At 43.3% G+C, this 22,046-nt stretch overlaps 1 protein-coding gene across 1 annotated transcript in view; it reads left to right on the forward strand.

The window, feature by feature from the left end:
• ZNF652 (zinc finger protein 652) overlaps window positions 1–21,335 on the forward strand; it is a 31,271-nt gene extending 9,936 nt beyond the window's left edge. Inside the window, exons 2-6 of the mRNA XM_081109703.1 lie at window positions 13,041–14,199; window positions 17,544–17,691; window positions 18,051–18,166; window positions 18,873–19,017; window positions 20,105–21,335. Coding sequence (XP_080965829.1) covers window positions 13,306–14,199; window positions 17,544–17,691; window positions 18,051–18,166; window positions 18,873–19,017; window positions 20,105–20,622 — 1,821 coding nt within the window. The 5' untranslated portion in view covers window positions 13,041–13,305 and the 3' untranslated portion in view covers window positions 20,623–21,335. The remainder of the gene's footprint in view (window positions 1–13,040; window positions 14,200–17,543; window positions 17,692–18,050; window positions 18,167–18,872; window positions 19,018–20,104) is intronic.
• Window positions 21,336–22,046: the final 711 nt, after the last annotated feature.

Consider the following 22,046-nt stretch of genomic DNA (forward strand, 5'->3'; position numbering starts at 1 on the left):
TTGCAACTAAACATAATAATACAGTGATGGTCTGTGTCATATCTATAAGTTAAAATTACATAGGTCATATTGTAGTTAACAATCTATAGTCTAATGTCGATGTTTTATAACATAGCTATATCTTAGCTTTCTGGGATTATAGTTTACAATAAACTCTACTTAAACTCTACTTCAATAAGCTTGACTATCTGCTCATAGATTTTTTTTTAGTCATATGTATGTACCATATATAATGTATCTGGATCTCTGTATTTATTTAAACAGTTACCTTTGACATTGATATCTTTGAAAGTTATCTTTTGACGTTTACAGACAGTTCTGCCCAAGGCCATTTTAGGGCAGCGTGGAAAACTTGCAGAAACATGATTTATGACATGGATGAGTGTAGCTCTGGCCCATGCAGTTACAAGTCCCTGTCGCCAGGAGCATGTAGGAAATAGCCACCTTTCGTTTACTAGGAAATTAACTTGTCTGTTAATTGAAAGTAATCGTCAGGAGTATACTTTGCCAGATGGTTTCTCTGTCTGTAATGTCTGGCTCTGAAAGAATGTAAGTATTAAGTGATTCTTGAAGAAGAAAAAGGTGCTGGCCTTGAAGCAAAATACCATTATAGGTAGGGTAGTACTTGGGTGTCTTTTACTCTACATTTGCTAATGCAGAGAATTCCTTCTGAAACCTTGCTGTCCAAACTCACTATATTAATTTGAACCATTCCTTGAAACAGTTTAGGGAGAGGAGAACGAAATTGGCAACACCAAGTAGATATGAATTTTTAAAAATCACTTGCCTCCCAGCTTCAGTGGAACTCTTGAGTGTTTCTTCCATTAGCATACCACGTTTTTCTTAGAAAAAAATTCTCTGAAGCATTCTAGGAAAAGAAAAATAGTGGTCAAGAAAAGCTTCAAGGAGTTGCATTTGAGCTAGATGTTGAAAGATGGCTAGGATTTTACCATGGGTGGTGGAGTGTTCTAGGCAGAAGGAAAGAATGGCATAATCACAGGGTCAGTGATGGAGAAAGTTCAAGGTGCATTTGAGAAATAGCATGAGGATGTTGGTGGGAGAGGAGGACTTTGGGAGCAAGGACTGAAAAGTCAGTTGGGCTCAGATGGTGCAGGGTTTGTAATGCTTTGCTAGCAGTTTGTACTTTATTCCAAGGCTGTAGAAACCAATAAAGAGTTTGTAGCTAGGGAGTTACGTGATCCAAATTCTTTAGGAAAATACAGTTTAACAGCGGTCGCCAACCGGTGGTCCGCAGACCACTGGTGGTCCGCGAGGCCCAAAAGGTTGGCCACTGCTGGCTTAGAAGATCTCACACGTAATAGATGATCAATAAATGTGTTGAGCGCTGGCCAGTGGCCCAGTGGTTAGAGCATCTGCCCTCAATCGCAAACCAGGGGATTGTGGGTTCGAATCCCAGTTAAGGGCACGTGCCTGGCTTTCAGGTTTGATCCCCAAGCCCCGATCAGGGTGCGATCAGGAAGCAACCAGTCGGTGTCTCTCTCTTTCTCAACACCTCTCTCTCAAAATAAGTAAATAAATAAATAAATAAATAAATGTGTTGACGTTTATAAAAGTCTAATGATATTTTGAGGTTTAGTGTACATTTTAAGTGTTTTCATGCTTGGTCACATTATGTTTGTACTTTTAAAAAATTTTTCTTTCATCCACACTTGCATCTAAATGACCTTAAATGTGAATTTGAATGGGTTTGATGAACTCATTCATTTTTTCAAGTTTAGGATCAGTGGTTTTGTTTATTACAGAAATTATTGATGTTCATTGTAGGCACATTAGAAAATCTAGATAGTCTTCCTTACCCTCCCCCTCCCGCCCTCAACGTCATCTGTTCTCTGGTTGGATTTCATTTTAAGGAAGAAAAGGGAATTGTGATTGTATACTCATCCAGCTTTTGCTATCAAGAGTCCCTGTGACTCACCTTTTAGTCAGTGGGCCCTATTTTCCTCCCTTTTTGAAAGAGACAAATACTTATTTGATAGGAACTTTGTGATGCTTAGATAAATGTAGTATTTTGTTTCTGTTGGTGTTTTTTGTTGGGGAGGAGCTGGGGGGGAGGCGGAGTGATTACTTGAACAATGTTTCTGTGGTCAAAACTATCTGTGGTTTTTCTATCCACATTTCTTTTTTTTTTTAATATATTTTATTGATTTTTTACAGAGAGGAAGGGAGAGGGATAGAGAGTTAGAAACATCGATGAGAGAGAAACATCGATCAGCTGCCTCCTGCACATCTCCCACTGGGGATGTGCCCGCAACCCAGGTACATGCCCTTGACCGGAATCGAACCCGAGACCTTTCAGTCCACAGGCCGACGCTCTATCCACTGAGCCAAACCGGTTTCGGCTATCCACATTTCTTAAAGACGTTGCCAAAGTGCTGATAGAAAAAGTGTAGCCCGGCCAGTATGGCTCAGTGGTTGATTGTCAACCTATGAACCAGGAGGTCACGGTTTGATTCCTGGTCAGGCACATGCCCAGGTTGCGGGCTGGAACCCCAGTGTGGGATGAGCAGTAGGCAGCCTATCGATGATTCTCTCTTATCCTTGATGTTTCTCTCTCTCTCTCTCTCTCTCCCTTCCTTTCTGAAATCAATAAAAAGTATATTTTTTTTAAAAAAAAAGAAAAGAAAAAGTGTTAAAATTCTTTGACTTTGGTAAGGGAAATACATTTAAAGATATTACAATAAAAACCCACATTCCTAATTAAAATCTTTTCTTCGACATACATAGATGAAGGGAAATTAGACTTAGTCATAGATTCCCAGGCTACTGACTGGTCTGGGAAATCTGTTTGGTCATGTTGGCTTGGTTATCTTGACCACTCATTGGATTTGGGCAATGACAGAAATTATTTACAAAACCAAATAACAAGCAAGCAAACTAATATTTACTCGGGATTTTTTACTGTTTATAGCATATATGTTGTGAAGAGCTGTGTTGTTGTTTTTTTAGATTAAGAAAAGCATTGTAAAAGGCACCCAAATTGAAAAGAAGTAAAACTGTCATTATTTGCAGATGACAAGATACTGTATATAGAGTACCCTAAAGATTCCCCCAAAACACTAGAACTGTTTATAAATGAATTCAGTGAACTAGCAAGATACAAAATAAATTTCTAGAAATCAGTTACATTTTTATACACCAATAATGAACTATCAGAAAGGGAAACTAAGAAAATAATTCCATTTAAAATTGCATTAAAAAATATCTTGGAATAAATTTACTCAAGGATGTGTAAAAGACCTATACTCAGAAAATCATAAGACATTGAAGAAGATACAAATAATGGAAGCATATACTGTATTCATGGGTAGGGAGAATTAACATAATTAAAATGTTCATACCACGCAAAGCAATATATAGATTGAATGCGATTTTTTTCAAGATACCAAAGGCATATTTTACAGAACTAGAACAAATGTTCCAAAAATTTATATGGAACCACAAAAGACACTGGATAGCCACAGCAATCTTGAAAAAGGAGAACAAAGTTGGAGGAATCACGCTACCTGATATCAAACTATACCACAAGGCCATAGTAATCAAAACAGCATGGTACTGGCATAAAAACAGACATACAAATCAATGGAACCAGAATAGAGGCCAGAAATAAGCTCACATTTTTATGGTCAGTTAATATTTGACAAAGGCAAGAACATGCAGTGGAGTAAACATAATCTGTTCAATAAGTGGCATTGGGAAAATGGGACAGATATATGCAAAAAAAAAAAAAATGAAATTAGACCACTTTCTTACACCACGCACAAGAATAAACTCAAAATGGGTTACAGACTTAAATGTAAGACTCAAAACTATAAAAATCATAGGAAAAAACATAGGCAGTAAAATCTCAGACATTGCTTATAGCAATCTTTTTTCTGATATGTCTTCTCAGGCAAGGGAAACACAAATGGGACTATAACAAACTAAAAAGTTTTTGCACAACAAAAAAACAACAACAAAATGAAAACCCACTGAATGGGAGAACATATTCACTAATGATACATCTGAAAAGGGGTTAATATCTAAAATTTATAAAGAACTAGTATAACAACATGTAAAAAACAATCCAATTAAAAATTGGGTAAAGGGCCTGAAAAGACACTTTTCCATAGAGGACATGCAGATGGCCAATAGACATATGAAAAGATGCTCTACTTCACCAATCAGAGAAATACAAATTACAGCCACAATGAGATGTCACCTCACACCTGCCAGAATGGCTATCAGCGATGAATCAGCAAACAAGTGTTGCCAAGGATGCGTAGGAAAGGGAACCCTCATGCACTGTCAGTGGGACTACAGATTGGTGCAGCCACTTTGGGAAACAGTATGGAGTGTCTCAAAAAATTAAAAATGGCCGAAACCGGTTTGGCTCAGTGGATAGAGCGTCGGCCTGCGAACTGAAAGGTCCCAGGTTCGATTCCGGTCAAGGGCATGTACCTGGGTTGCGGGCATATCCCCAGTGGGAGATGTGCAGGAGGCAGCTGATCGATGTTTCTCTCTCATCGATGTTTCTGATTCTCTCTCTCTCTCCCTTCCTCTCTGTAAAAAATCAATAAAATATATTTAAAAAAAAATTAAAAATGGAACTGCCGGGGTCCAACACCAGCAGGTCCAGGGGTCCCCAAAGGTATGGACAGAGTCGGCGAAGAAGGAATGACACAGAGGCAGCGTTCAGTTGATCAGCATGGTTGGGTTCTCTTGCCTGGTTCTGTTGCCAGGTTCTGTAGGTTCTCCAACCAGATTCTGTAGCCATGTTCCCTCGCTAGGTTCTCCAGCCAGGTTCTGTAGGTTCTCCAACCAGGTTCTGTAGCCATGTTCCCTCGCTAGGTTCTCCAGCCAGGTTCTGTAGCCATGTTCCCTCGTGAGGTTCTCCAGCCAGGTTCAGTCACCAGGTTCTAGTCAGGTTCTCTTGCCATGTTCTATCCAGGTTCTGTAGCCAGGTTCTGTCTCTAGGTTCTGTGGCCAGTTTCTGTCCAGGATCTTTTGCCATGTTCTCTCCAGCGAAGTTCTTCTGTCTCTAGGTTCTGTGTAGGTTCTGTGTCTAGGTTCTGTTTCCTGTCGTCTTGTTACATCTGTATTTATACCAGTTGATTCCAATCCTGTCAATCTCTATTCCAAAGGTTAGGGCGTTTCTTATCTCCATTCCAGGGAGTAAAGATTATGTAGCTTAAGCATGATTGTTCGTAGTTAACGTGATTAATTACCCGCCTGGCACTTAGTTAAGTGGTTTTATTCCCTCCCTAACTTCAGGGGAAAATCCCTACCTGGGGAAACAACCTTTCTCAGAGAGGTGACCTTGGTTAAAACACATAGTGCCAAGAAGGTGAGCAAACATATTAAGAACAGTATGCCATATATGCCAGGTCCTTTGAAACAGCAAGGATGGACCAGCTCCCGGCATGGAACTGCCTTATGACCCAGCAATTCCACTTCCGGAAATATATCTGAAGAAACCTGAGACATTGATGCGAAGGAATCTGTGTTCATCGCAACATTATTTACAATAGCCAAGATTCTAAGGCAGCCCAGATGCCCAAACAGATGATGTGTTACAGAATTGTACATCTAAAATCTATATAATTTTATTAACCAGTGTCACCCCAATAAATTCAATAAATTTTTTTAAAAGAATTATATAGGACTTCCGCCTCGGCTCCCTTCTCCCCCACACTCGCCCTCTCTCCTGCCTTCCTGGCCTCCCCCTCCCAGCTGTCCACCCCTCTCCCTCTTCCCCGTCCCTTTCCCAGCACTAAAAAAGGGGGGGGGCATTATATGAAATTTATCTCCCCATGTAAATGTTTTCTCCACCTACTCATTTGTCTGCAAGCCAGGAGTCTGTTCACTTCCCTTGGGCTCGATGCCTTTGCTGTTCATAGGCTCGTTTTTTAGGCATTCCAGTGCGGGTAAAAAATGTCTAAAGTGTGTATTGTTACCCTAAAAGTAACTTCTCTGGAGTTTATGAGGAGGTAGTGTTTTGCCTCAGGTTCATTCAGAAATACGGTGGTTTGGTATTTTTGTCTTACTGAAATAAGCACTGTCGTTCACAGTTCAATACAGAGAACCATGATTTGGAAGAGGGTGATTAAGAATTCTGTGTGGGGAAAAATGGCATATTTGAACATCAGCTTCGCCTGCTGAGGTTATTACTGACCAGTTGTTATGCCCGAGAACAAATAGCCAAAATGATTTTCTGTGACACTGAGGGGTTTTCTCTCCTCACAAGCAGAGTGTTACATGGCCACATGTCCTTCCGCTTTTTTTTTTCTTTTAAAAAAATGGTTTTATTGATTTTAGAAAGAGAGGGAGAGGGAGAGCGATAGAAACATCGATGAGAGAAAAACATTGATTGGCTGCCTCCTGCATGCCTTTAGTTTGGCTTTGAGCTAATATTTATAGTGATGTCACAGTAACTAACAGATGCTGTCCATATGATACATGTATCTGTGTGTGTGTGTGTGTGTGTGTGTTCATAAGGACTGTGCTTTTCTTTTATTAAACTGAAGAGCTGAGGTGTGTTGTAGCGTGAAGATGTATTGATTTTCCCCCTTTGCTTTACCTGTTACCTGCCATTTAATGAAAAAATCTTGCTCGAAAGTTGCAGATCCCTTGAGGGCAACACACACACAAGCCTCAAAGTGAAACTGGGTCTCTGAAACATGCCGTTTGTATCAGAAGCTGTTTGGTCTTGACTTTGAAATTATCCCCTTTTCTTTGAAGTGGTCATATTTTGGAGTGGTTTTAAATTTTAGAGTTTCCTGAAGTGAACATGAACATATTTTAATATTTTCTTGTGTGGTGGTTATACACGAGTTTATAGAAAGCTTTATCTCCCAAAACCTACTTATCTCTTTAAAACCTATTTCTTCAGTAAGACCAAAGGGAAACAATACTTCAGGTTTGAGAACATATGGGTGACGGAAAGTGTTTTGGGCAGGTATTCCAAATGGTTTTAGGTAGCTATGTTATAGATTTCCTTGTCTTTTAAAGTATCTGGGCTTTTGTGGTTTAGTACTTTGAGTTTGTGTTTTTATATTAGAATCATCTTTATAGTATAACGAAGAGAAAATTAGGCATTTTTCATTTACTATTGCTATCTTTTGTTAGGTATCTTTTTTCTTGTGGTTGGTATGTTCTGAAATGTGGAGCTTAAGCTTGTGGCTTTGTCAAATAGGAATGGGAATTTAAATTGTCAAGATCATCTCTGATCGTTTTCTTTCTTTATCTTTTGCATCTAATGAGCAGATGTTGTTGACCTCCCCCCTTTTCGGCTCTCTGCCACCTTCGGTGATGCCTGTATCCCTCAGCCCCCTGTTTCCTGTCCCTACTCTTTACATTCTAACTGAATCCCCTGTGAGATGCCGTGGGCGAGGCTGTGTCGTCATCACCCCCTCGATATATTGCACTTATTCATGGTGAAGCTTTACTCACGTAGCCTTCTCCTCAACCTGTCTTTTAATTTCCTCTCTGCCTTTTCAGATCCCCCCCCACCCATCAGCACCTAGGTCACATCTCATGCTCTGCACAGGACCTTCCACAGCCTATCCATTCTACATCTTTCTTGTCCTTTTAAATAATTATGTGGCACCTTCAAAAAAAATACTATTTCTTGCCCGGGCCAGTGTTGGTAAGTAGTTAGAGTGTCGGCCTGCACACTGAAGGGTTGCAGGTTCGATCCCCAGCCCTGGTCCGGGTGAGTGCAGGAGGCAACCGATTGATGTCTCTCTCACAACAATGTTTCTTTCTCTCTCTCTCTCTCTCTCTCTCTCTCTCTCTCTCTCTCTCTCTCTCAAGAAACATCAATCACGCCCTCTACTGGGGATCAAGCCTGCAACCCACGCATGTACCCTGACCGGGAATCAAACCGGCAACCTTTCCATGCGTGGGACAGCACCCAGCCAACGGAGTCACACCGGCCAGGCCTCAGTGCTTCCTGATGAAGGCAGAGGATTGAAAGGAATCACCCAGGGAACAGTGTTGAATGTGGTGATGTCTCTTTCCACCTTTGGAGAAACTTCCTTACACCAGGTTTAGGTTGTGGTTCAGTCCCATTGAGTGTCATACCTATTTCAAGACGGTAGATAATACAGCCCCTTACCCCAGGCATCCCCCCGGAAGTTCTGGTTGTCCACTCAGTCTCATTGCATCACGGCTGTTAGAGCCCCGTTTGTAAGTCAGTAAAGTCATTTTAGATAAAATATCATTGTTTTCAGAAATTAATTGTTCTACCACCTTTGGGCTGTTAGCATCCAGATAGCCCATTTCATTTTTTTATTATTTTTAATTGAGGTATAATTCATTTACCATATAATTTACCATTTGTAAGTATTCAATCCGTTGGTTTTTAGTATTTTCAGAAGGCTGTGCAACCATTACCAATATCTATTTCCAACATATTTTCATCATCCACAGAAGAAACCTGGAACCTTCCTACCCCTAACTCTTAACAGTCACTAATTTACTTCCCCATAGATTGGCTTATTCTGATTATTTCGTATAAATGGGATCATAGAATGCATAGCCTTTTGTGTGTGGCTTCTTTCACTTAGCACAACGTTTTCAGGATTCATCTATCAGTGCTTCATTCCTTTTTATGACTAGTAATATTCCACCGTGTGGATATGTATTTTATTTATGGATTCATCAGTTGGTGTATATTTGGATTGTTTCCACTTTTTGGTGGTTATGAACAATGCTGCTGTGAACATTTATACACAAGTTTTTGTTTGACTGTATGTTTTCAGTTCTCTTGAGTATATGCCTGGGAGTGGGATTGCTGGGTCATATGGTAACTGTTAAACAGTTTGAGGAACTGCCAAACTGTTTTCAGAAGTGGCTGTACCTGTTGATATTCCATCAGTAACGTGTGAGACTTCAGTTTCCCACGTCCCAGCCAACACTAGCTCTTTCCCAGCTTCTGATAACCAGCCTCCTAGGTATAGAGTAGTATCTTATTGTGGTTTTGATTTGCATTTTTCTAATGACAAAAGATTATGAGCATTATTTTCCTGTACATATTGGACATTTGTATATGTTTTTAAGTCTATTCAAATGCTTTGCCCATTTTAAAACTGGGCATTTGTCTTCTTCTTGTTGAATTGTAGGAGTTTTTTCCCTATATTCTGGATACTAGACCCTTATCAGATCTAGTTTTACAAATATTTTTTCCCATTCTCTGGGTTGTCTACTGTTTCTTTGTTGTTGTTGTTATTAATCCTCACATGAGGATATTTTTTCCATTGCTTTTCAGAAGGAATGGTAGGAAGGTAGGGAGGAGGAGGAGGAGGAGGAAGAGGAGAGAGAGAGAGAGAGAGAGAGAGAGAGAGAGAGAGAGAGAGAGAGAGAGAGAGAGACATTGATGTGAGAGAGACACATCAATAGATTGCCTCCCACAAGCAAACCCGCAACCCAGGCATGTGCCCTTGACCAGGAACTGAACCCAGGACCCTTCATTGCGCAGACTGATGCTCTAACCACTGAACACACTGGCTGGGCCATCTCTTTACTTTCTTGATCGTGTCCTTTGACACACAAAAGTTTTTAATTTTATAAACTTCAGTTTTATTCTTTCTTTGCTTGTAGCCTGTTTCATTTTTTAAGCTTAATTTCTCTTCACAATCTTTTCCTTTTTCTCATCTTCACTACCTCATGTTCACTATGGAAAAATGCACGTACCCAATTCTAAAATTACATAAATCTCTGCTCTGCCATCTGTAATCTACAACTTCTTTAAGAAAGATCTTCTCGCCCAGCCCGTGGGGCTCAGAGGTTGAGCATCCACCCATGAACCAAGTGGTCAGGGTTGTGGGCTCCATCTGATTCTCATCATTGATGTTTCTCTCTCTCTCCCTTCCTCTCTCTGAAATCAATAAAAATATTTTTTAAAAAAGAAAGAAAGATCTTCTCAAATAGAAATGAGAAAGGAGCCAGTACTGAAATCCACATGTACTGGGAACTTTGCCTGTGTCATCAGATTAAATAGGTGTGGGTATTGTTGTTCTAGCTTTACAAGGAACACATTGAGATTGAGTAAGATTAGTTGGCTTTTCCAAGGTGATATACCTGGTGAAGTGGCATATTGGGGTTCATACTAAGATCTCTTATTTCTATTTTTAAAGATTTTTTTTCATTTAATTCATTAATGATGATAATTACGCTGGAGAGATTAGAAGAAAAAGGTAGGGAGAAGAGCAAAGGAGGCAAAGAAATTCGTGCATGGGAGGAGAGAGGGGCTCAGCCCGGCCTGCACCCTCTCCTAATCCGGGACCCCTGCGGGATATGGCCTAAACTGGCAGTTGGACATCCCTCTCGCAATCCGGGACTGCTTGCTCCTTAATCACTCGCCTGCCTGCCTGCCTGATCGCCCCTAACCACTCTGCCTGCCTGCATGATCGCCCCTAACCACTCTGCCTGCCTGCATGATCGCCCTTAACTGCTTACCTGCCTGCCTGATGGCCCCTAACTGCTTACCTGCCTGCCTGATCGCCCCTAACCGCTCACCTGCCTGCCTGATGGCCCCTAACTGCTCACCTGCCTGCCTGATGGCCCCTAACTGCTCACCTGCCTGCCTGATCGCCCCTAACCGCCTCTGCCTCCCTTCCACCGCAGCTTCATCCGGACAGACATCTGGAATGACGTCCGGAAGGTCGTTCGGCTGTCCGGTCTAATTAGCATATTGTGCTCTTCTTATTCTAGATATGGAAATGTGAATTTACCTTTTGCATGAAGTAATATCTCAAATACAACCAACAGTAACCAGCACTCTCTCTTAATAGTCCTATAGTCCCATTTCCCCACTAGAGCTTTTGGCTCTGTGGTATGCTGTCTATCTCATGAGGTAATTAGGTGAGTTCCACCAATCACTTCAGCACTGCATCATATTCTTTTAGCCTCCAGTAGCAGTTTCCTTGCCTCCTACCAGCTTCCTAAACCTTTCTTATGTATTTTGGGTATTTTGATGAAGCAGCACCCCACTTCCAGATTCCACTTGTATACGCTGGGATAGGCCAGGTTATGCTGTAGGCATAAACAACACAAAATCCCAGTGGCTTGAAAAACACACTCTGTGTAAAAGTATATTTTAAAAAATCCACTGCACTGTGCATATATCCTGTAAGTACTTTTAGTCCCTCAGGGACCCCAGCTGATAGCAAAGATAGCCGTCATCACCGTGAAGATCGCTGGCCCCTGTGGCAGAGGGAACGAGGTATGGAGGCTCTCATCTTGGTTAGAAGATGCGCTGGCCTTCTGTGTGTCACATCCACTCCCGATGTGCTGCGGGGCAGGGGCAGGGCTGGAAAGTGCAGTCCTACCCTGTGCCCAGAGTATTTGCGAAGAAAGTATTAATGGCCGACCACAGGGGCTTTTTCTTCCTTCCCTCCCTCCTTCCTTCCTTCCGTTACTTATTTTTTGTCTTCCTGACTTTTATTTAACTCTTAGCGTTTGCTGGTTAGATGAATTTTATTGTTTCTCTTCCCTTGCTTAATTTGAGATCAATGTAAGTTTATATAACAGTACTTGTAGTAGTTTACATTATTTCTAGGGTCAGAAGTTTTGGTACATGTGAAATAAAGTTACTGGGATTTTCCTGCTTAAAATATGAAGTGTGAAACTGTTTATTGCAAAAAGGTCTGTGATTACAGGAATAATTAATTTTAAGTTATTTTTTGGAGTGTCACTTGTCATAGTAGAGATAGACTATGAGCTTTGGAGTCGGGCAGACCTAGGATCAAACACTGCTTTTGTCATTGAATAGATATGTGATCTTAGACAAATTAGTTAGTCTCTCAGAGGCATAATTTTTCTCATTAATAAATACAAAAAAGTAAATATATGCAGATGTCAAGTAAAATATAGTAGCATTTATCACCACTCCTTTCTGAAAGTCCACTAAAATGAAAGTAAAATAATTTTTAAAGAACAAATCCATACAGAGAAAGAAAATGGAAGAGAAGAATAATGTAAAAATCAACCCCAAAGTTTTGCAGTGGTTATTAAATAGAAATAATAGATAATAAGCACCCTCACAGTGCCTGTGCACGTAGCAGGCATTCAGTAAATACTGGTTTTCTTCTTTTGTCAACTAGACAGGGTATGTGTTTGCAGTCATTTCGTATGACTCAGAGGTTAGGTGGTTGGCTAAACAGCAATGTGAGGTATGTCACAAAGCAAATTACATGCCTCTCTGATCTTTTTTTTTTTTTTTTAAGTGATGGTTTTATTTTTCTTGGAACCATATCAACCTGATGGTTACTGTTTCTTAGAATTTAGATTTCTGCAACTGACACGTGAAGAATCACCCAGTTACTGAGTGGATCTAGTGAGCTATGCATAGAACAAATTTAAAAATACTTGGCAATTTTGAAGTTATTCTGATAAACCTAAAAACAATAGTATCTAAAGTAATAATCTATATCTAGATTTAAATTGTCTAAAGCCAGGGACATTTTCTCTTTTCAGTAGTTATGTCAAGTAGCAGGTTTATTTCCTGGCCTGCAGTGCCTAGCCCACTGCCACCTTTGTCCGTGAGCCCTCACGGTGGTGGACAGTGGTGTCTGATATTGAAACGAAAGCCAGCAGCAGAATGCTCTTGTGTGTTCCATGTACGACACATTTATATAACCAGGCTAAATTGTAGACAGATATATTTTGCCGTATCAGTGTGCCTCATAGCATCTAGGATAATGAGTGCTATGCAGTAGCAGCTATTCATTTAGTCCTCAAACGTATACTGAACACCTACGAAGTGCTAGGCATTGTGCTAAGCTCTAAGATATCTCAGTGAAGGGACAGTGACTCCTGCTACCTTAGAATTTACTTAGAATCCAATTCTAACAAAATGTTTGTTGAATTCATGTAACCCAGTAAAATAATGGCCCACACTGAACCATTTAAAAGCAGAAGAAAGAATTGTATATATAGAGTTTGATCGTTTTAGGCTGTGTTTGCTGTATGGTGTACGTGCATGTTATACAAAGGAAATAGTGGTATCTGACTTTTTTCTTCTTTGCTTTTCTTTGTAGATAAGATGCTCCAAGTCACTTGCAGCTGATCTTCAAACGAAAAATCACTAGCTCTGCTCTTGCCATAACACCAAACCTTTGACTTACGCTTTGGTGCTGCATCACTGGGAGAATTGCTCACGGGTTCCAGGAATACCTTTTTTTTAAATTTTTTTTATTTGAGTGATTCTTTGTGGATGGAAAAAGATTTGAGTCTTGATAATTATGCTGTTTTAAAGCTATTTCTTTATAGTCTGAACTGTTTCATAAATCGGGCCACTTACCAATGAGCCACACAGCCGGCTCCTGTCAGGAGCTGGTTGAAAACCGTGCTGCGCATGTGGCAGGGATGGCGCAGGAAGACGGCCGCTGTGCGCAGGTGCCGTCCACCTTCTATCATGGTGCCAACCAAGAACTGGACCTGTCCACCAAAGTGTACAAGAGGGAGTCGGGAAGTCCTTACTCCGTGTTAGTGGACACCAAGGTGAGCAAACCGCATCTCCACGAGACGGAGGAACAGCCGTATTTCAGGGAGACCAGAGCCGGCTCCGACGTGCATGCTGTTAAGGAAGACCGGGAGAATTCTGATGACATGGAGGAGGAGGAGGAGGTCTCCTACAAAAGGGAGCAGATCATCGTGGAGGTAAACCTTAATAATCAAACGTTAAATGTGTCTAAAGGGGAGAAGGGTGTCTCTTCTCAGTCCAAAGAGACTCCCGTCGTGAAGACGAGCAGCGAGGAGGACGACGAGAGTGAGGAGGAGGCCACGGACAACAGCAGTGACTATGGGGAGAACGCGAGGCAGAAGAAAAAGGAGAAGGCCGCGGAGAACGCCGGCGTGGCACCGAGGAGGACGAGGAGGGCCGCCTCCATGGCCGCAGCGCCCGCTTCCCCTGCCCCCAGAGCCACCCGCGGTCGCAGGAAGAGTGTGGAGCCGCCGAAGCGGAAGAAGCGGGCCGCCAAGGAGCCCAGAGCCTCGGCCCAGAAAGCTAAGTGTGACGAGAAGGAGACTCTGACCTGTGAGAAGTGCCCCAGGGTGTTTAACACGCGCTGGTACCTGGAGAAGCACATGAACGTTACTCACAGGCGCATGCAGATTTGTGATAAGTGTGGCAAGAAGTTTGTCCTGGAAAGTGAGCTGTCCCTTCACCAGCAAACAGACTGTGAGAAAAATATCCAGGTAGGTCTGTCTCTTCACCGAGAGGGCACGCTCCCCAGCATAGAGCCTGGCTGTTCAGACTCACCTGGTATCTGCCCAAGAGAATAAGCACAATAGAGGCTGAAGGGACAGATTTCGCCAGTTTAGCTCTTTAACGGCTCCTGCTCTGGCCTTTGCCAAACCCAGGCTTAACGTTTTTATTTCAAAAGCATTAAATTTAACTGACGCTGGACTAGCGGGAACCCAGGTGCTTGGAAGGGGGATCTGTTGTAGGGGATTGCCCCGTAGGTGAAGTCAACGCCGACTTTGCACTGAGATTCAGAGTTGTTATCATTCATTCTGGCATCTTCTCTGTCGAGGTGGGAAATACTGGGCAAAGTGCGGGAATAGAGAGCGGTCCCTTTCTAGGCTTGAAAGGATGCCAGGTTCTAGTGCAGCCGATGGGGACAAAAACCGTAATGACTCAGACCCGTGGAAATGGAAGATCTCCAGGAGTGAGTTTGCTTTCACCAGTGGAGAGATGACAACACTAAATTTGTCAAGAGGCTGAGCCCATGGGAATATGCAAACTTTAAACAGAGGCTGAGCTGGTTGCAAATGTTGCCCGCCTGGCAGTAGGGCTATGTAATGCTACTGTACCATATGGTTAAGGTAACAAAACATGGTACTCAAACCAGGCTGGTGCCTTGAGAGGACTGTGTTGCCATAGGGTAAAAGTTGTGCTAATTATGTTTTGTCAAGTGAATAATATTACTGTGCTGAGCTATATTGGTTAACACATGCGAATGCATATCAGTGAATACTTATGAAGGTAAGTCTATTAATGCCTACATAAAATATGTAAAATAGACATATTTTGTACCATATTTACGCTAAATTTCTTTTAAAAGATGCAATTGTTTTCTTTTGGTTTGTTTCCTGAAGTGCTCCTTATTTTTCACATTTCCTCTTGCTTTTAATCAACAACTGAGATCATTGCTTTACTTTAAAGAGAGTTTTAAATATATCAAGTATAGCCCGGCCAGTGTGGCTCAGTGGTTGAGTGTCGACCCATGAACCAGGAGGTCAGGGTTTGATTCCTGGTCAGGGCACTTGCTGGGGTTGCTGGCATTATCCCCAGTGGGGGGCATGTAGGAGGCAGCCAGTCAATGATTCTCTCTCATCATTGATGTTTCTATCCCTCTCTCTGAAATCAATTTTATATATATATATATATATATGTGTATATATATATATATATATATATATATATAAATATAAATTATATTTGCTAAAATTTCGCTGCTTTTTGATTCATCAGTTGTGATTTGATCTCCCAAATGCTGGGTAAATAAGAGAAAACAGTCATGGCTGGGGGATGAATTGGTTGCCAGGGTTCAGGCCACAGGGAGTGAAGTGGTGCTGCACCCTAGGGGTTTCACTAGGTCTGTGCGTTCGTTGCTAAAAAGGTGTATCTTGAACTTGAAGACCTTTATACGGTTTTTTTAAACTTAAATTTACTTTATTAAGTTACAGAAAAGGAAGCATTTGATGCCTTTCCTCACTGTTTCTCACCGTCACGCGTGTAAGCATGCGTGTAGGTTCTTGGGTGCTGCTGAATGAACTCTTTGCATTCCTCAGGAACACTGCTTTGTTCCTCAGTATGGATCCTCGTGATCATGACGACCTAGCAACAAGTAGAAATTAAAGCCTGTCCCACAAAATGGCTTATAGGCGTTGTCTGTCCTTCTCTCACACCGTATTCGTCAGCAGCTTATCTTTTTAACCCTTCCCAGAGTCTTTGTTTCCTGAAGTGGCAGTGATGTTAAGAGATCTTTATTTACAGTGAATTCCATCGTGTTTTCTTAAGTATCTCAGAGTCTGATTGTTACCTAGAACTTTCTAGTATTGTTTTGATTTAACCAGAAGCACTTTATTTTCATACGCTTTATGCCTGATCGTCTAGACCAGTGGTTCTCAACCTTCCTAATGCCGCGACCCTTTAATATAGTTCCTCATGTTGTGGTGACCCCCAATTTCATCGTTACAAATTGAACATAATTAAAGCATAGTGATTAATCACAAAACAATATGTAATTATATATGTGTTTTCCGATGGTCTTAGGCGACCCCTGTGAAAGGGTTGTTCGACCCCCGAAGGGGTTGCAACCCACAAGTTGAGAACCGCTGGTCTAGACCATTAATGATTCATAACACAAGGAGCTAAGCAGTGTTGCATTCTATAGGTCGGCGATGTTCAACCTTTTTCATCTCGTGGCACATAAACTAATTACTAAAATTCTGCGGCACATCAAGAAATACATTTCCTGCCTATCTGACAAAAATACAGGCATAATTTTTGTTCATTCACACTGGATGGCTATCATATTGGCTGTTGTAATATTTTATTTGACAATCTAAGGCAGCAGTTCTCAACCTGTGGGCCGCGACCCCTTTGGCGGTCAAACGATCATTTCACAGGAGTAGCGTAAGACCATCCTGCATACCAGATATTTACATTACGATTCATAACAGTAGCAACATTACAGTTATGAAGTAGCAACGAAAATAATTTTATGGTTGGGTCACAACATGAGGAACTGTATTTAAAGGGCCAGAAGGTTGAGAACCGCTGATCTAAGGGGTCAGTGCCCCTAACTGAATAGTCAGGTATTGCATGTTTTATAAATTCTGTGACACACCCACTGAAAATCGCTGCCGTAGGGACTTACATGAGGCATCTGGAGCTGGGCTATAAGGGAAAAGGGAGAAAGATACTAACCGGTTGGAGCTATGTTAAATTCTGCCAGAGGGAAATGTTTAATAGAGCAAATTAGATTTGGAAAAATACAATAAAATCTCAGTAATTTGTGTTAACGAAGGTTCTAAATACACTCTCTAAGGTACAAAAATATTGTTATACTTCTGCAGATCTATAACCATTAATGTGTATTTTGTTTTTTCTTCTTTTATTTATGTTAATTTGAAATTAGTTTGTATTTTCTGGTAAACACCTATGTGACCCACATGTAGGTAGCAGCCGCTTTTGGTAATGCATATATTTTTTAAAAGCTGGCAGGTTCTTTTTATAGGTACAACACAAATTTGATAAAAGCAGTCACTTCTTTGATATTAGTGGGACTTTCCATTTCTTCCTGTCTTATTTTTTGCCGTTGTTTTCATACTCCCAAAGTGTGTCTAAAAGATGCATCTTGGAAAATAGGACACACAGATATTGGTGTTGGACCTGGACTGCATGGCCGGATAGCACGTGTTTGGATTCTGGCCTTGCGCCAGGACCCTAGCACACCGTGTCACCCGCCAGCAGGCAGGTCTGGTTTTCCGCAGCCCCTGTAAGTAAGATGGTTTCTGCTTGTCCTGCCCAGTGTGTTTCCTGTAACAAGTCATTCAAGAAGCTCTGGTCCCTTCATGAACATATCAAGATCGTCCATGGATATGCAGAAAAGAAATTCTCCTGTGAGATCTGTGAGAAGAAATTCTACACCATGGCTCACGTGAGGAAACACATGGTCGGTAAGTTCTGTCGGCTTCTCTTCTCTCACCTGCAATTTTCCCTTGTGCTTTGGTGTGTTTCATGCTCTGTGTGGGGCAGGATACGAGGCACTGCCCCACGTTAGTCCCTTCGGACTGGGTGGAATTAAATGCAGCATGTCGTCAGGAAGCATCACCAAATTGAACGGTCCCGGCCCCCACACCCAGGCTTCTTTTCACCGTTGCTGTTTATTTCCTCTTCAGAACATTGCTCTTAACGCCTCGCATGTCAGCGTGTGGGAGTGACGGTGGTGTGATGGCCTTTACAGTAGGACACCGACCGTTTCCAGTCGGAGCTCTTGGGCGAACTTATTTTGATTAAAGTGCATTCTGTGTTGCAGCGCACACGAAAGACATGCCTTTTACATGTGAAACCTGTGGGAAATCGTTCAAACGCAGTATGTCACTCAAGGTGCACTCCTTGCAGCATTCTGGAGAGAAGCCCTTCAGATGTGAGGTAAGGAAGGTGCCACCGCCAGGCGCAGGCCTCGGGGCCGGAGTAGCGTTCGTAGGTGTGGGGCAGCCGCGAGAGGCGGTTCCGAGGTGCGGGGTGGCAGGCCGCTAGGCCACAGAGCCTGCAGACAGGTGCTCTGAGCATCGTGTTATCTCACTGCTCAGTAGAGAAATACCCTTTTTGTGTGTTTTTTGTTTTTGTTAATCCTTACCCAAGATATTTTTTCCATTGCTTTTTAGAGAGAGTGGAAGGGAGGGATAGAGGGGGAGTGAGAGAAAGAGAGAGAAACATCAATGTGAGAGAGAGACATGGATTGGTTGCCTCCCACACACGCCCCAGTCAAGGCTGGGGATCAAACCTGCAGCCGAGGTACGTGCCCTTGACCTGGAATCAAACACAAGACCCTTTGGTGCACTGTGGATGCTCTAACCACTTTGCCACACCGGCCAGGATGAGAAATGTCTTTTTTTAACACATTGTTAAATTTTGAACTGACACATGAGTTATTTTTCTTTTAGTAAATCAGTAATCATTATATGAGAAATTCCCCTTTTATGAATAACTCGGCTGCAGAATTGTAGCAGAGCCAAAGAGTTGACAAAAGCAGGTTCTGTGTTGAGTAGGAGAAGCAAGCCTCTCAGGTGTAGGGGTGGGCTCGGGCCAGGAAGGCTGTTGTGCTCGGCGTCCAGAGTCTCCCGTGTCCCTGCAGAACTGCGACGAGCGGTTCCAGTACAAGTACCAGCTGCGCTCCCACATGAGCATCCACATCGGGCACAAGCAGTTCATGTGCCAGTGGTGCGGCAAGGACTTCAACATGAAGCAGTACTTCGATGAGCACATGAAGACGCACACTGGTAAGGGCTCCGTGGAGAAGGCACGGCTCGGTCTCAAGTACTTGCTGATCACCTGTGAGTCTGTTTATTTCAAAATGTAAACACCAATTTTCATGCCGAGTGGAAATTTCACTTTAAATAAAAATACAGACTTATAATACTGAATGATTAGGCTTTCATAGCTGTATTTTATAAAGGATTACTTGTTAGTGCCCCTTAACTTCAGGTTCCTTCAAGAAAATGGATTCTTTACTCAGGGCGTGGGGTCTCCTGAAATAGTATGAAACTTGTTTGGTGTGTATTTTTTCTAAGGAAAGAGTTCTGGACCTTTAAAAGCTGGAAGACACTGACTGCTTTAAATAGAATACCCTCAGTACTCTTCAAGTTTGATTGGGTTTGCTTTACCAAAACTCACTGCTTCTCAGGAAGACATCCACCCTCTCAGCTCTCCACATACCCATGGACATTCGGAAATGGTGTGGGGACATTTTTTATTATAAAAATCTCGGGCATTTAGGAAGCTGGCACCAGGAATGCCGCGTGCCCTTCAGGCGTGCGGAGTCCCATGTGATGAAGGGCCGTCTGCAGAAGCGCCAGTAGCTCTCGTGCAGAAACACCGCAGCGAGAAATTCACACGGAAGGCTGCGTCCAGCCCCTTTCCACGTCCAGTACCAGTGAGCCAGCCCCAGGCTGAGGGTGATGCCCGAGTGGCCGCCAAGGGACTCGCTCCATGGGACCTTTTCAGCAAAGTCCCACTTGTGGCTGGAATGCCGGGTCCTGCCTGCAGACCAGCGTGCCTGGATTGGAGGCGGGGATGGGTCTGTGGTGTTGGTTCCTGGGCCCAGGGCATTGTGTGAGCAGTTCTCCCGTAGGCCGAGACGATCGCTACTGTAGGTGCCCTGTTTGTAAACCAAGCCCAGATGCAGGTTGTCTGTTCGCTTTACTCGTATCTGTTCTAAAGTCCCCGCTTTGGGAGACTCGTGTTTTGCTATTAGAATATAATATGCCATAAGGGAGAGGAGTGGTAATCTCCTTTCTTAATCTAAGGAATGACGAGCACATAATTACGCCGTGTAGCTGATCATTTTTGTGTGTCTGTTCATCTCAGGAGAGAAACCCTTTATCTGTGAAATCTGTGGCAAGAGCTTCACCAGCCGCCCCAACATGAAGAGGCACCGCAGAACTCACACAGGCGAGAAGCCCTACCCGTGCGATGTGTGCGGCCAGCGGTTCCGCTTCTCCAACATGCTGAAGGCCCACAAGGAGAAGTGCTTTCGGGTGACCAGCCCCGTGAACGTGCCGCCTGCTGTCCAGATCCCACTGACGACTTCCCCTGCCGCCCCCGTTCCTTCCGTGGTGAACACACCCACCACCCCAGCCCCTCCCATCAACATGAACCCTGTCACCGCTCTCCCCCCGCGGCCCATCCCCCACCCGTTCTCACACCTGCACATCCACCCCCACCCGCACCACCCGCACCACCTCCCCATCCCGCCCGTCCCTCACCTGCCCCCCCCTCCCGCTCTCTTCAAGAGCGAGCCTTTAAACCACCGCGGCCAGGGCCAGGGCGAGGACTCCTTCCTGCGGCACCTGGCCGAGAAGAACAGTGCGGCGCAGCACCATTAACATCTGTCTCCAGGGCGTGCTCCACGCTGGTGCCCACAGGCAGCTGGTGAGCGGGGGGCATGGCTGCCCTGTCTGCTCAGCCCGCCAGGAGCTCGTCACTGTCTTGGTGAATCAGCCCATCGAGGGGACAAACAGGAGCACCTGGAGTCCTGGAGGGGCCTGTCATCCAAACCAGGGGAGCCACCACACTGAAGCCCACTGAGCTTGCATTTTCTGGTGACTTTTATAAATGTCAGACACTCGGACTGTGGAATTTTATAATTTCATATCAGCTGATGAGGTATGCTTGCTTTTTTACCCCGGACGTCTCCTCCAAGAGGGGACAGGCCTGGTTTCCTTTGTACTAATCGGGAAGACTGTGAGGTTAATCCAGAGCATTAATTGTATCACTGTGTATCGTAATGAATTCTTTTCAGCTTTTGGTGCTGGCTACCCAGTTGAGCTAGCCACGTTTTCACAGTATATCAAGCATTATAGAGAAAGATGGAAATTTTCTTCTTTGTGTAGCTCTCCTAACACACTCTTTATTTTACTACAGAAATTATTTTAGAGTTTTTGTATAGACTTCTTTAGTAGTCTGTTTCTAAAATGAAATGTATTTCAATAAGCGGTGTAATTTTTTCAGTGTCGCTGGACCTATGGTGTAAAATAGAAAAAAAAATTTATAATCATCAAAATGTGATTCTTAAAGATGCATATAACTTCTATAGTTCAAAGTTACTGTTCTTACATCCGTACAACTCAAGGTGCTTCAGAGGCCAGTTGTGTGAGAGGGTCTCCAGACCGTGCCACTGCAGAAGTGAGGTTTTGCTTTCAGACTTGGCGTCAGTCCTGGGTAGTTTTTAATCTCTGCTTAATACTCGGTGTCTTTGGGCTCACCGACATGCTCCTGTCCTCCAGGCTTCGTTTGGTTCAGTTCGTGCATTAAGTGGACGGTTTGCAGAGTGTGGGGCCTTTTCCAGGGAAGCCGCCGGAAGTGGCCTGTTTCGAAAATCCGAGGAAAGCTGCTCACTGTCCAGAGGAGGAAGTAGTGGGGATGGCCTCATCCCTGTCACGTCTGTTTCTCACTTCCCTTGGAACCGTGACGTGAAGTCTTAGTACACTTCTCATTTTGAGGTCGCTTTATTTTTCTGGAATCGTCGGGAAAAGGTAGAACAGCACACCAAGATCACAAGCATGGCGGTGCAGAGGGCTGAGCAGTGTGGGCGGGAACACAGAGCTGGAGTTTGCCGTGCCTGTGTCACTGCACAGATCCACGGCCGGGAGCCCGTTCCCACCGTGAACTGCGGCCTGGCCTGTGCTCTGCACGCCTGGGGTCGCAGCGCGCGTGGGTGATGCGGAGGGCGGCCTCTCTGAGACCTTGCGGCAGGTTCCTTTTTAAGTTTGGAGAACTTTGAAAGCACAATCAACCAGCAGCTTATTGT

The sequence above is a fragment of the Myotis nattereri genome (assembly GCF_964212035.1).
Source record: "Myotis nattereri genome assembly, chromosome: 16".
Classification (NCBI taxonomy): Eukaryota; Metazoa; Chordata; class Mammalia; order Chiroptera; family Vespertilionidae; genus Myotis; species Myotis nattereri.